This window comes from Chrysochloris asiatica, unplaced genomic scaffold, assembly GCF_000296735.1.
Source record: "Chrysochloris asiatica unplaced genomic scaffold, ChrAsi1.0 scaffold00018, whole genome shotgun sequence".
NCBI classification, from domain to species: Eukaryota; Metazoa; Chordata; class Mammalia; order Afrosoricida; family Chrysochloridae; genus Chrysochloris; species Chrysochloris asiatica.
The window spans coordinates 23,065,704-23,081,128 of NW_006408536.1; the positions used below are offsets into that span (position 1 = coordinate 23,065,704).

The window sequence follows — 15,425 nt, forward strand, 5'->3', positions numbered from 1 at the left end:
TCTAGCCAATAATAGATGCCTTTGTTAGAAATGTTATAACGATATAGTCTGTTTTCTTCCTTGACGTTGACACTTTTGCTATCATTTTTTTATTACTCAAATGGTTCATCATAAACATTAGGTTTTAAAGGAGTGGCACTGTGGGTTAATGTACTGGACTGCAATGTCAGTTTGAACCACAATGTCAGTGGTTCAAGCTCACCAGCCACTCATTGGAAACCCTATATATAGGGTCGCTATGGGTCAGAAACTGACTTGATGGCACTTAACAACAGCAACAGGGTTAATGGGAGTCCTGGTGTGGCACTGTAAGATTAGCTATAGACTGCTAATCACAAGGCTTGTGGTTCAAACCCACTAGCTGCTCCTTGGAAAACCCTGTTGTACAGGGTTGCTATGAGTCAGAACCAACAGGATGACATTTCCCAACAACAACATCAGGATAATGAGTAACATCTAGAATTATTGTATTTACATGTAGTTTTTCAGGATGAAAGTAGATGATGGTATTAGCTGGAGGACTTGTGGGTATTTTCTCCAGTGGGTTTAATTTCAATGACTATAATATAAAACTGGAGTCCTGGTGTGGTGCTATGGGCTAATGCGCTGGGCTGCAAGGTCGGTTTGAACTTCAAGGTCAGTTGTTCAAGCTCACCAGCCACTCCTGGGAAACCCTACACAGGGTCGCTATGAGTCGGAACTGACTCGACAACACTTAACAACAACAACATAATCTAGAACTAGAGTTGTCCTTATATTTAGAATGTCTTCTTTATTCTGTTTTTCCACTTTTCTCAGCACTTTAATATTCTTAATAGCCAAAGGGAGTCATGCTTTTTGGTCCCTCATCATTGGCTGGGTTCAAGATTTAAGGGAACAGTTCTTTGTGGGCATGGTCTTCTAAGACAATGGTTAAAGTGAAAAATGAGATGAAAAATTGAAAGAAAATATTGCAACAGGCTAAACTGGTTTTTAAATTCCTTTCTGGTTGGACAGGGCCAGAAGTATTAAATGTAGAAGGGGATTACCTAAAACTACTGCATTAAAAGATTGGGCTATTAGAGGATTTTTGATTCTGGATCTTCATCTACTCTTTGTTGTTGTAAGTACTGAGCAGGAAAGCTTCAAAACTTGGGAGAAATTTTCAGTAGAAGGGTGGTCTCTAGTCTTTATGTTTGCTCTTTTGATGAGTGGTAAGCACAACCAAGGAGCTCCGGTAGTATAGTGGGCTATGCATTGGGCTGCTAACTGCAAGGTCAGCAGTTCAAATCCACTAGCCACTCCATGGGAGAAAGATGAGGCTTTCTGCTCCCATAAAGATTTACAGCTTTGGAAAGCCTACACAGGGGCACTGAGTCAGAACCAACTCCACTGCACATAACCACCATCACCACCACCAAGCACAACCAAGTAGAAGATTCCATTCACAGGGAACCTTTGACCCTGTGGTTATCAATGGCCATCATGTATTTGACTAGAGTTTCTATACTTTTGTTTGTTTGTTTCATTTTTATAGGTGAAGGCAAGTGGGTTAGCCATAAACTTCAAAAATAGTGCAGAATGCAGTGATGCTTGGAAACGCATAGATAACCATGTTAAAGACTTACATGCTTGAAGGACTTGAACTTTGGCGCCATAGTATCGGGGTACCCATGGTGCCTTGTCAACTTGCGGGCAAAATCATTATTGATACAAATGTTTTTATTCTGAACATTAAGAATGCACTTGAAAAATACCCTTTTGAATGAGAGTCTATATACATGAATTTTAAAACTATATACAAATAATCACACCCAACAAGAAAACTGCTCATTTTGATTTTCCTTCTAAAAGACCATTGTAATGTCAGTTGGCTATATGAGATGTCCAAAATTTCATGGGGAAAATGGAATTAAAAGAGAAGGAATTTTCCACAAACCTTTAGGAGTGTTCTGGTACCTGAAGCCAATGATGCTTATAAGGAGGGGGCGCCTCTCTCTAATTCAGGCTTCAGCTCAAGTTTCTCTTACTGTCAGTGCATGCTCAATTGTTGTTGTTAAGTGCCGTCGAGTCGGTTCCGACCCATAGCGATCCTGAACAGGATTTCCGAGGCTGTAAATCTTTACAGGAGCAGAAAGCCTCATCTTTCTCCCGCGGAGCGGCTAGTAGTTTCAAACTGCTAATCTTGAGGTTCACAGCGTGATTTGTAACCACTACACTATCAGAGTCTGGGAAATGGATTCTAATACTGAATTTCCGCTCTGCTATTGGTCAACCTGTCTGGACTTTTCTTCCCCTTTTGGAATTTTTTTCCTCCCCTCTTTAATATTCCCTTCTAAAATCTCTGAGAGAGGTTGATTGTGTGAAACACAAATATTAAAGAAAATCAAGACCATGAGCAAGTCCTTTGAATAGATTTTTCCAGGGTTGGGGACAAATGAAAGAAATCACACAGTGATGTACCATCAAGGGTCCCAGGGAAGAAAGAGTTGTGTTTATTCCTGGACATGCATTGTCCCAAGAGGAGGCAGATCCTGTGGCGACCAGCAGCCGAGTCACGTGGTGGGAGGGGGCTCTTAGCTTCCTCCTCCACGTCCCCTCCTCTGATGTCACCGATCTCTCCTTCCCTGGGAGAGTTAATTAGCATTCACTTGGTGCCTCAGAGTAAGGGAAGGGAGGGAGCCAGCGCGCGCCTAGAAAGGCAGGAGGGAGATTGCAGTGGGGGCGCCGATTGGAGACCCAGGCCCTCTTGGCACAGAAGGGCGGCTTCAGTATGGCTGCAGGCTCCTTGGCAGCTGTCTCTGTGGACCAGTGGGCAGACGAAAATTGACGCTGACAAGACTTGCATCTTGGAAGGGACTGTAGGGAGGAACAGAGCCTCTCAATCACGCGGGTATAAATAGGAGACGGAGGGGAGCCTAAAAGAAAAGGAAGAGGAGGGGAGAGAAAAGTGTGTGCTGGGGGGAGCGGGGCAGAACATTTTTGGTGGATGGTGTGAAGCCAGCCATGGAAACTGCAGCTGAGGAAAATACTGAACAAAGCCAAGAAAGAAAAGGTACCCAGGCTTTGACAATAGCCTATTTCAAGCTTTTCACTGGGGGGTGCTTTAAAAAGGGTTGAGATGGATTTTGTCTTTTTTTTTTTTTTAAAGTCTCTGAAACCATCTAGATGTCAGGGGCTTGTTTTTGGGGTGGCTTTTGCATGTAGACTCATGTTAAATTTATAGAGCAGCCTCCTCGCTTCAACTCTTGCCTCTTCCAAATCCTTCTACCGAATGTGGTGTTTCACATGAGTCCAGCAGCTTGTCACCTTGGGTAGATGGATTGGGGAAACGGTCTTATTTTTATTAATGATTTCGTTGTCGCTTAGGTCCTGTGTTCTATACGCTACTTTGGCTTAGAAGCCTTGAGCATGTTCCAGGGAGATAGGATGTGGGGTGCTTTGCTAATGCTATGGAGGAACTGAGGGGCACGCGTGTTAAATATGTTTTGGTACCACTAATGCTCTAGCGATTTGGACATTCTCTTAGTTTCTTATTCTGAGTGTGATTTCGCCCTGTGACAATGTTGGAACTTGAGAGAATAATGTCAGCTCTATCACCTAGGGCTAATGGAAAAGTGTTGGGGTGGGGGGCATAAGGGGGCTATCCCTCTGCTATTTATGACTTTGAGATTTGGGGAAGGAAATTTGATAAAGGTTCTCTTTCTTGAAAGGAATCTTAAGAACATCTCAGGATTCTGACAAAATGACTTTTGAGGGAGAAATGAAGAGCTTTGCGGTAAGAGGATGCCAGAAAAAAGAAGCTAGACTGAATCTCTTTTCCTAGATAATGGACTGATTTCAAGTTCGATACAGCGCATAGCATCAGTTCAGGCACTGTTAGGTTAATGGGATCTCACTGCATTGTAATTTATCTCCTTCACCCAAAGTGATAGATTGTCACGAATGCACAAAAAAACATATTCTGGAACCAAGATGGCCCTATTAGTAAAAGGCATCAGGCTTGGTGATTTCTCACGGTCCTGGGGTCCATTGAAAATCACTAAACAATTGTCATTCTCCAGGACAGAGAGACACAGCTGGGTTTGGCTTATGACTATATAGGTTGAACCATAGAAATTGCTGCCTGCCAATCATTTCTCACCCATAGCAACCACAATTTTCTGTAGTTCCACTCAATAGTATTCCAGTGGAGAGACGGTTTGTATTATATGGCATTTCTTTTGTACACAATGCTTAAAGAACATTTTAGCCTAAACAGAAGGAATTTTGATTTTAAATTTGGAGTTTAGTTCAGTCCCTACAGCAGAACCAGTTTCCTCCTTTCCCCTACCCACACTTTTCGGGTATGCGGGTTTGATTATGTGTATGTGTTTCCATTTACATAAATGACTAAATAGCAAGCTGAGGAACAGAGATCAAAGTTTAAACATTTATTTCCACGAGGAGTAGAGACTAAGTTGGTTGCATACTTGGAGATAGAATAATGTGATAGCATTGTTCTGAGGAAGTCTAGCATGGTTTATAGCCATTTTTTTTTCCCCTCTAGAACAGATGATTTTGTCTAGTACATAATTTTATTTTTACTAATATGGTATTGGTCAGTGGAAGTTAAAACCATTTTGGGCTTTGTAAAAATACACCATTTTTCTCTCCACAAGCAAGCAAAGATCAGAAAACCTATGTAAAGTCTGAACTAAACAACCCTGTGCTTCTTGATCATTTAGTTTTATAGAGTGTTATTATTTGATGTCAATTAAACATTATTTTTAAAAATCTGCAGATGGCCACTACATCTGTGGCAACCTGCATATGAAAACTTGTTACTTATGGTTTTAGAGGCAAAATTTAGAAGCAAAGCATAATTTGTGGGGAAACTTAAAAAATTTATTAGAATTCATAAATAAGCACCAGCTCTTTTTAAAAATAATTCATAAATACCAAGCTTACCAGAAGCAATCATCCCATGTATTCTACATTGATTTTCTTTCTTTCTTTCTCTCTTCCTCTCTTTCTTTCTTTCCGGATCTCTAGCAACGGGGGTCATGATTGCTATGTGGTCTAGCATAAATGTTGATCTGGAGAGTGGCCAGGTTCCTTATCCTCCTTTAATTTAAGCTTAGATGCCAGCTGCTCAAAATCAAAACTCACACAAATACTTTCTTTGCCGTTCCCCAGTTTGCTCACCCATTGTCATCGAAGGCTTATACACAAACAGCAAACTATAGCCCCAAATGTTTGGACTTGCTTGCCATTCTATCCTCCTGATTGAATCTTTCCTTTGATAAAATAATGTATATTCACTCCATTGAGATTCACATTGAAAAACTGGATACAGTACAATTGCTTATAGAAAGCTTTCTATAATTCTTGAACTGGTGGGTTTTTGTTTTTCCTTTTCAGTCTTTCAGCATATATATTTAAATTAAATTTACTCCTATATGTTAAAGGGCAATGCCTATCTCTTAATTTGGGGTGTTATTGCCCAAATTCCTAGTTCGCTACAGATTGTGAACAGATAACTTTGGATCATTTTAACAATGTTTCAGTACAGAAATGAAAGGAAGTTTTCTAAATCGATCTCAGCTTTATAGGTCATGTCCACTGGGGCCTTAGGGTCAGGAAGAAGGATAAGCCCAGCCATTGGGATTCACCATCTGCAACACCAAGTGGTGCCTTACATGAAATCAGAATCACTTTCCTCCTATTTTAAGCCAAAATGAATCCAAGTCCTTAAAGAAGAAAGTATATGGATTTGAAAGTCTTTATAGCTGTTGTCACAAGAGACCACTGTTGTTACGTATCATTGAGTCGGGTCTGACTCATAACAACCCTATGTTCAACAGACCGATATGCTTCCCAGTCCTGTGTCATGCTCATAATCACTGCTATGTTTGAGCCCATTGTTGCAGGACATTACTAGATGAACAAAATGTACAAGTATTTAGTAGATATTCGGGAATTTTAAAGGAAAGTAAGTACGTCTTAGACGGATGCAAGAGATGCTGCATGCTTACAAATGACAATTTTGAAATGGCAGACCTTAAATTGAATCAAAGTGTGAGAATTGAGTTAAGCAGATGCACTGAATTGGAGTAAGTGGAGGAAATGAATAGGACAGAATCAAAGGAAATAGATCACGGGACCCAACAATAGAGATGGCGAATTGGGTTTCCATTTATTGCAGTAGAGTATTACTTGATATCAATTCATTTGGGAAAACAAAGACAGCTGGATTTAACGGGAGTGCAACCACAGAGAAGAAAACCAAATGTGATCATAAGAACAACTTTGTATGCTCTGAAAATCTAAATATCTGAGAAGAAAATGAGTTTTATATCCCAGGAATTGGCATCAACTGAAACATTTATTATACAAGGGGACTTCACAGGGTCCATGGCAAAATGGAATTAAAAGATAATGGCATGTCCCCACTAACTTTCTGAAGCCTTCTCATAGTCGGGCTCGTGAAATCCCTATGAATCAATGCTGAAATAAATTCCAGAATGCTAGGCTTCAAATTTGAGTTCCGTACCCCCATTGGAAGAAAATACACAGTGCATCAAAAACAACGTGTAATTTAAAATAATCTTCAAAGGAAAAAATGAGCCAGTTGCTGAGTTGTTTCAAGAAAAGAACACATCCATTTAAATCTGTTGAGTCAGATAGGTAGCATTATGTTTTGGGTTTTTGTTTTTTAACTTAGCAGGATGCGTGCACTTTGGGCTTTCTTTTTAGGGAGAAAAGCATTTCTCGACACTGCCTGGCTTACATGCCAAACAACCCAAGCGACACATTGCTAATGTAACACTGTACCCGGTGGCCCTTGAATTCTTTGAGTTTGAGAATTAGAATTACATTTTCTAACTTGATGATGTGACTGTGGTACAGAGAAAAGTTTTTAGATGCAGGTTTTTCTCTGTAAGTATCTATCTGCCAAGGAAGCCATCTGAAGAGAGGGTGTCTGGGGAATATAGAACTTGCCTGCCAGATGGTGTTGGACATATGTGGGAGGTATGACACCAGCCGCCTTTGATTTTTTTTTTTTTTTTTTAAAAGGAAATTTAAATGTGGGAAAGAATGCATGGAGCCATTTGGTGTCTCTCCTACTCTTTTCTCGTCAACCCACCGTTTAAAGACTCAACTTTACTAGTCTGATTGGCATTAGAAAAATAATTCTGGTCTGTTTCTGGAATTTTCATTTGTCTTCCCTGAAACTTGAGTGTCAACCTTAATTTTGTTATGGTACTTAAATAAATCCTCTGTTCTCTGTTACTGGGTTGTACAGGCAAATTTAGGGCAAATAACTTTAGTAAAATGATTTCTTAGTGTCTTATGTATCTGAGAACACAGGTAGTAGGGTGTAAATGTCCCAGTACTTGGACTTGTGTGCTGGGTAGGATCGTCTAAGAGTTACTCGCTCTCTTGCCTTTGTTACGTCTGTGGGAGTGTGTTGGCCAGGGTTAAGGGTGGCGTGCAACTGATGAAGCAGGCGACCTCACTGACTTTGAGAAAGGAGGCAACAGCTCAGCTTCACAGATGTCTCTGGTTAGCTGCTTATCCATTCATTCATTCGTTCATTCATTCATTTACTTCACAATGTTCTCCTTTGAAATGCCATCCTTCCTCTGTTAATTCAGCTCATGTTTTACTGACAAGTGTGCTAACTCATGTTTGGGGACCAAAAAAAAACCCCAAATTCCCACTCATAGCGACCCTACATAGGATTTCCAAGATGGTAAATCTTGAGTAGACAGCATATCTTTCTCCTGCAGAGCTGGTTTAAACCACTGGCCTTGTGGTTAGCAGCCCAATGCATAACCCACAGGACCACCGGGCCTCCTTTAGGGATCATTGAGTGTGGTTTAATCTTGGTTTTGAACTACAATTGTGCTGATTGGTGGGAGATTAAATCGCAGACCACATGCACGTGGATCCTTAGCCAATCCAATATTTATTTCTCTTTGGAGAGTAGTGCACTTGGAGAAAAAGAAAATGTCCGCTTAAAGGCTGAAAATGTCCGCTTAAAGGTGTGGTACCACAGGGTAACCACTCAACCTCAAGGTCGGTTTGAACCACAAAGTTTGTGGTTCAAACTCACCAGCCACTCCTCTGAAACCCTATACAGGATCTCTAAGTTGGGTCCAACAGACTCAATGGCTCTTAACAACAATAGGCTGACTATGACTTGCATTAATTGCTTTCTATAGTGAAACCCTATTATGTAACAGGAGCAAGTATTCCTCTTCTGCAAAAAGCCAGATATTCCGGACTATGTGGAGCACACAGTCTCTGCCTCGCCTTCTCACCTGGTCTCTGGTAGGGCAAAGCAGCTAGAGGCTGTACTTAAGTCAATGGGTGTGGCTCTGTTCTAATAAAACTTTATTTACAAAAGCAGGTGTTCATACCTTGCCATTCTCTGCTGTATTTTAGAGTGTTGTTATGGAATTCCTTTAACACTTGAACCACTAAAAGTGAAGGGTGATAAATCTAGCTTTCAAATACCTTGCCCCACAAATAGGACCTTTCCAGTGAGCCTAGCCTTTGTCATTTAGTTGCCTCTGGGTCACAGTTTGCTAAATGTTAGAAAGCATAACCAGGCTGCCTTTCAGCTGCTCAGATGTACTCATTAAATCACATCTCCCTAAAAGAAAAAAACATGAAGAGGGCATTGTTTTGTTTGCATTTCTTTATCCTGGTAAAAACAAAGATAACCATGCATTTACCATTTCAACATTTGTTGGTTTGTTTACATGTACAATTCCATGACAGTTTATGTTCATCTCCGAATTCTTCCATTAACAGTAACTAAGGCTTTGGCTCTTTTTTCCCCTTCCATTTCTCGTTGCTTCCCCCCCACACCCCCAACCCCATACCCACCTTTTTTCTTTCTCTCTTTTCCCCCCATGATCCTCCCATAGTTGTCTCTCTCTCCATAAGCCGCATAGGTCACCTCAGCCCCAACCATCAATCATGTCTTGGAAGTCACTGTCTCTTGCTGTTCTGTGAATCTGGATAGATCTCCGTCCCTGTCTATCTTGCTGCTCTCCAAGATGGAATGTTTTTGCAGTCTTTAGCTCCTTCAGGACGCAACCCACATCTTCCTGGGTGAGTCCATTTCCAGTTGCCCATACCCAACAGGGTGTTATTATTCCACCATTTGAGCTGAGCCTCAGAGCCATGTGACTCTCATCTAAGTGTTGGAACTCTACTCTTTGAGATTTAAAAGTCTTTAGATGTAATATCTTTATTTGATGGTGGCTCCGACAGCTAACATGGCCTTACTTCCTAAAGCATGAGTCCAGGAAACTTCCACATAGTTGGTGATCTTACCTCCACTCCTGCTGGAGTCTCTTGTTTTCCCGCAAGATGAGGCTGGCTGCCTTGCTTTTCTCAGAAAACATGTTAGTGTTGGGCAGGCAGTGTTTTTGTGTTGTGGGTGCCTACTACCTATACCGGAATGTCTGTAGTTCCCTTCCCCCATCTACATGAGACGCAGACAAACAGGCAGAAGGTGACCAGTGTGTCCTGTGCAGCATCTTCTTGACTCGCATGGCCTGGATAAGGTAGAAGTCAAGTGTGGCAGGGGGAACCAAAGGTCCATTTCTTGGTCCACAGTGTCCCAGGGGCTCCCTTGTTTGCAACCAAATATTTAGTTGGCAAACCTTTGTGGGCACCTACTGGAGTCCTGGTGCGACGCTGTGGGTTAATGAGCTGGACTGCAAAGTCGGCTTGAACCGCAAGGTGGGCGGTTCAAGCTCACCAACTGCTCCGCGGAAACCCTATGCGAGGTCACTGTGAATTGGAACCAGTTTGATGGCACTTAAGAACAACTGTGTGCCGGGCATGTGGTGCTAAATATTTTTACAAGGAGGATAATAAGTTTTAGATTAAAAAGATAGTGATTGAAGTATTTATTTGAGATCGATATGAAAGACTCAGACAACTTTGTCAAAGAGAAGTCTGATCAGACAGTGAGTTGATACAGCTGCCTTCAAGGCTGTTTTCATCCGTTCCACTGGGTTTCCTTAGTTTCAGAGAATGTAGCCCAACCTATGTCTGAGACAGGATCCTCGTGAGCAGTGAAGCAAACATCGAATTCCCATGAGAGAACATTTCTTGAGGAGGCCAAGAAATCCAGCTCACCTCCAAATGAAGCACAGAAATCCTATTGTTGAGCCGACCACTGTCTCAACCAAAGAGCAGAAAAGTGTAGCAGCTGCTCAGGTGCAGTAGGACAACTCGTTGTTGTTGTTGTTGTTGTTGTTCGGTGCCATCAAGTTGGTTCCAAGTCCTATCAACTCTGTGGTCAACAGACCAAAACACTGCCCAGTCCAATTCCATCCTCAAATTCCTTGCTGTGTGGGCCCAGGAGCCACGGTGTCAGTCCCAACCTGATGGCTGAATGATCTTGGGAAAGCGATTTATCTTCTTGCCTTTGGTTTCTTCCTCAGTATCTCTCTCATAGGGTGGTTGTAGCACATGAGATACCATCATAAACACTCGGTATATCATAGCGATCGGCATTGTTCTTGGCAACAAAAGACACACGACAAAAATCGTTTTGTTCTAACCTTATCCTATCTTTTTATTTATTTTTGTTTTGCTCTAAGTAAGGTGTTTTTATCTTACCTTGAAGTTCAAAAAGGTTTTCCTTTCTTGAAAACTTACCTAGGAAATGGTGTCTCTACTTCCCATTTTAAGAAAATGACAGAGAGTAGAGTTAAGATTTTCTGCTTGCTAGGTCTTTGTCCTCAGTAATTGAAGGTGCTTGATCTGCTAATGGAATAATGATCCACATCAGTAACAGAATCATTCTTTTTTATTGTTAAAATTCTGTGACACCTCAGAGGGCCATGCCCCTTAACTCTGTTTTGTGGGATTCTCAGACATTAACCAGCCAAGATTCAAGTTCAACTAACAGTTACCAGAAACCTGCTCTGTGCCAGGCACATCAGTAGGTAATTTTCTCCTCAAACTTGTATGAAGTAAGAAATACAGTCATATGATGCACAAGGGCCCAGAATCCCTAGGAAGCCAATTGTCACCAGATTTTCCCGATGAGGACTGGGTACCATTATGTAGCATGAGCTGGTATTCTCTGTTGCTTATACGACTGGCAATGATAATACTACTCTGTTGGTCTGAACATGCAATCAAAAGAAAAATACTGTGAATTGAGAAGCCGTGTTTTCACTACAGAATACTGTCTGCCCAAAATGGGCCTCTAAGGGGTTAGAGGGGAAGGGAAAGACAGAAAATAAGGAACGAAAAGCTAATTTGGAAGAATTGATGTCACCTTACATGCAAACTCAAGTGTTGTCAATGTGTCATGCTGAGTGTGGAAGCTGCTTCTTAGGGCTTGCATTTGAATAGCATATTTGGGTAATGCCCCAGGTTGCCTTTATATGATAAAAGAATAACTAGAAATGCTGATATCAACTCTTTGCTGGGGATAGAGACACTGACTCTTTGCCACCTGAAATTGGCAGTGAACAGCAGAGCTGAAATGGAAATTGGCAGGTACCACTGGATGTACCCAGGCTCAAAGAACCACCAGTACCATCCTGTGCCAACCCAGGGGGACAGGGCTGACCCCTTGAGCAGTCCAGGTAAATACAGCCTCGGGATGCATTCTAATAGCAAGTCACTGTTATCTTGAATATGATTTGTAATGGCTTTTTCAGTTTGGTGCCATTTTATGTTTTGCTTTGATGCATTAATTTGTTCACATGGGCATGGGTGAAATTGACCCTTTAAACAGCTTTAATCATCTTTCTTTTTTCTCTCCCCCTCTCCATTCCACCCCATCTTTCTCCTCTCCTCCCCTTTCTTCCCCTTCCCCTCGTCTTCTCAAAGGGAGCAGAGCACCCTGGGCTATGCCTTTGGGGTAAACCATAAAATGTCCAGTGACAAAACCAGTAATGGAGGGAGAGTCTCACACATCCAATCATAGAACAGAGAACTGGGCAGGGCGCTCAAGTGTCTTCCCAGTCCCGCCTCTTAGCACCACCCTGTGTTAACTTGTTGCCTTTGAGAAGTAAAAGAAAAATCAAAGCCCCTAAAGCTAGGATCAGATAACTGTGTTCTTGATTCCACCCCAGGTAGGTTTGTGGGATCCGAACTCCGGAAGAGTGCTGGTATCTTACAGCTGTCAGGTGCTTGTGTGAGTGAAATATGCATGAGCCAATTGGGAGTGCTAGAGGGAAGAAATGCCAAACACCCTGAACGGTTCCAAAAGTGTATGTGGGTCTTCGTACTGGGTACCCAGAGCTAAGACTCTGTGTAATTCAAGTCACTTTAACTGTGGACCTTAAAGGGATGGTGGATCGTGGATCCAATAAACATAACAATGAAAGAATCTCTATGACTACATGAAGCCACAGTGTCATTGCTCCCAGTCGCTTATTTTTTCAGAAAGTAGAAATGATAGTGTACAATAGAGCACAATGCAACACACTTACCAAATTGCCAAGTCTGAAAACCCGTAACTAATATAAAAATCAACCGTTTCCATCTTTCTTTTTAAATCTGATTCTTGGCTTCCGGTTACCACATCATCTGACTTTAGATTTACTTCTGTTATCATGGATAAGCTGTTCGTTCATTTGACATACAGCCAGGAGAGGCCAGCTTGATGTGCGCCTGTGTAGTACTGCTTATGAAAGGAGCAAGAGGGCACGTTTCCACCAAGCCTTTAAAGAATGGCGGCTTCTGGAATCGTCATCATCTGCTATTAAGCACCTCCCCCAGAAAAACTCCAAAACCAAACAAGAACTCAAGCCTACTGCTGTTGTGTTGCTTCTAACTCCTTGCCATCCTAGAAGACAGAATAGAACTGCCTCATAGAGTTTCCAAGGCAGACTTCCCCAATGTTCTGGAATCTGCCATTAGGTGTAATATCCAGACAATGGAATGTAATCTGGCCTTCAAGAGGAATGACATCCCTATACTTGTTACAACCTGGTGAGCCCTGACTGACCCAAAAGACCAAATATTGTTTGATGTAATTTAAGACCAAATATTGTTCGATGTAATTTAGATGAAATGCCCAGAATTGGCACATTCACAGAGGACGGGAAAGATTGGTGGTGGCCAGGGGCTCAGGGAAGGAGACTAACAGCTAATGGGTACACGGTTTCTTCTGGGGTGATGGAAATGTTCTAAAATTCGATTGTGATGGTGATTACACAACTCTATAAATTTACTTTTAAAAAAACCACACCAGTTGTACAGTTTAAACAGGTGAATTTTATGGCATATATATATATATATATATATATATATATCAGAAAAACTGATTTGAATAAAAGCAAAAAAAATGCCATTTACTGTGCATAATCGATGACAGAGATAGAAAGGGGCATCTTGTTAACATGACAAGAGGGGCCCCATGTTGTCAGAAACTTCGGTTTGAGGGAAGACAGTCTTGCTTTAAGAATAAGTGTTGGAAGACGCCAGCACCCTTGGAAATGTGTGTGTGGTGGGGGACACGTTTCTGGAATGTAGTTAATTAGTAAGCTGTGGGCTAAAGAGTAAACCCAAATATCTTAGGGGCCCACAGCTCTATCCATTGCTGTTGTGTGGTTTTGGCTTAACAGCTGAGCCCTGCAATATTGGGCATTTCAAACAGCATTCCAAGCAGCAGCCGAGAAGAAAAATGAAACCAGTTGTCGTTGAAGTCAATGCTAACTCATAGCGACCCCATGTGTGCCAGAGGAGAAATGTGCTTGCTAGATCACCAGGCCCCTTTCCCCCAAGGTGCCTCTGGGCGGGCTAGGAGCACCAACCTTTTCAGTCAGCCGCTGACCATGTTAACGTGTTGCACCATTCAAAGACCTCCTGAAAAGAAAAACACAGGACGCTAAGCCTTTGGGACCAGATTTATTTAAATTTGGGAGGTGTTTGAAAGGTAATATGGTGCCTACATGATTATCCCCAGCTAAGATTGGGTTGTTCCAGCAAATCTAAGGTGTCAGTCTTTCTGGAGTGCCCACATTGGATAAATGAGGAGTATACAACCTGTGTAGCGTAGTGGTTACGAATCAGGCTGAGAACCTCAGGGTCAGCAGTTTGAAACTACCAGCTGTTTCATGGGAGAAAGATGAGCTTTTCTGCTCCCGTAAAGATTGACAGCCTCGGAAATCCTGTTACAGGGTCGCTATGAGTCGGAACCAACTCCATGGCACATAACCACTACCACCACCATACAGCCTTGTGCGTGGCACTGTAGGATAAGCACTTGACCACAAAGTCAGTTTGAACTGCAGGTTGGCAATTCAAACTCACCAGCCACTCCTCAGAAATCGCATATGGGGTCGCTGTGGGTTGGAACTGACTCAACGGCACTTGACAGTAACGGTATACCATTTGGGTTGGGTTTGGACACCAAGTCAGTTCAGGTCCTAACAGATTTTGCTGCCAAATGAGGTAAGTTTTTATATATATAAAGTCTCTGCTTTTAGACTTGTTTGGAATTCTAGAATGGTATGGTGACAGATTGTGGAACTGTAATAGTACCAGGTTACTGGTGATGTTGCAAGCGAGAATTCCATGAGCAGGAAGGAGGCAGGCTCCTGCCCAAAAGGGAGAGACAGAATCCCTGATTTCTGGAATCCTCTTGAAACGGTCTCTAACCACACGTCGTTTACACGTTTTGTGTGAAATGGCTGAACTCATGGGAGAAAAGGTACCCCCATGGCACAAACATCAGAGCATTTATGTCTGGAGCCGGCCTTTGGAGACCTTATCCATGGCAGAAGAGTGGCGAAGGCCACAGATCGGAGGGCTCAAGCCTCCCGGTTAGCACCCTCCTGTTGCTTAGAGATTTTCTTGGCTCCAAGTCAGAGCAGTTGCCATTCTGTACTTAGATCCCAAACCAGATGGTGGGAGGTAAAAAATAGAGACCTCCATATGGCTCAAGCCTTTCTTTTTTCCCAGAGTTCTTAGTCTTCTTTCCATGTCATGGGTGCAAGGGGAGGTTTTGATATAGGCTGATCAGGAACACTTTGCTGAAGGAAAATGCCTCCCTGAACCCCCGCAGTGTCAAAAGTATAGGGACCCCGTCCTTCAAGGTGGTTCCAGTTTCCTATGTTGACTTTGTCCTGGTTTTCTGGTTTGCTTGAACGTCTTAGTGGAATGGTGTCTTTAGGGCTTTGATGGTTATTCTTCCATGTTTCTGTTGTTTTCTATGAGTGTCTTTGGGTAGGTAATGTCCACATCTTCGCTAGACCTAGACCAGTTCCCATGGAATTGACTGTAACTCATGGTGACCCCATGTGTGTCACATTAGAACTGGGACTGATGCTGGAGGCAGCAGAGAGAAAGGAATCCTTCATGCTCAATCACTGTGTATGTGCTGGACTATTATGCTTACCTGTGTCGATTATTGTAGTTTGTATCATACAGGGCTTCAGAGTTTGGTCTATAGTAGGATCAGCACTGGG

At 42.3% G+C, this 15,425-nt stretch overlaps 1 protein-coding gene across 3 annotated transcripts in view; it reads left to right on the forward strand.

Annotated features, from left to right (window-relative positions):
• The first annotated feature begins 2,751 nt into the window (after nt 1–2,751).
• GPM6B (glycoprotein M6B) overlaps nt 2,752–15,425 on the forward strand; it is a 43,024-nt gene continuing 30,350 nt past the window's right edge. For 2 of the 3 annotated variants that reach the window (XM_006835621.1, XM_006835623.1), the window contains exons 1-2: nt 2,752–3,034; nt 11,472–11,591. In XM_006835621.1, coding sequence (XP_006835684.1) covers nt 2,986–3,034; nt 11,472–11,591 — 169 coding nt within the window. In that variant the 5' untranslated portion in view covers nt 2,752–2,985. Of the gene's footprint in view, nt 3,035–7,038; nt 7,077–11,471; nt 11,592–15,425 lie in introns of all 3 variants that reach the window. The other variant, XM_006835622.1, reaches the window with a different exon arrangement.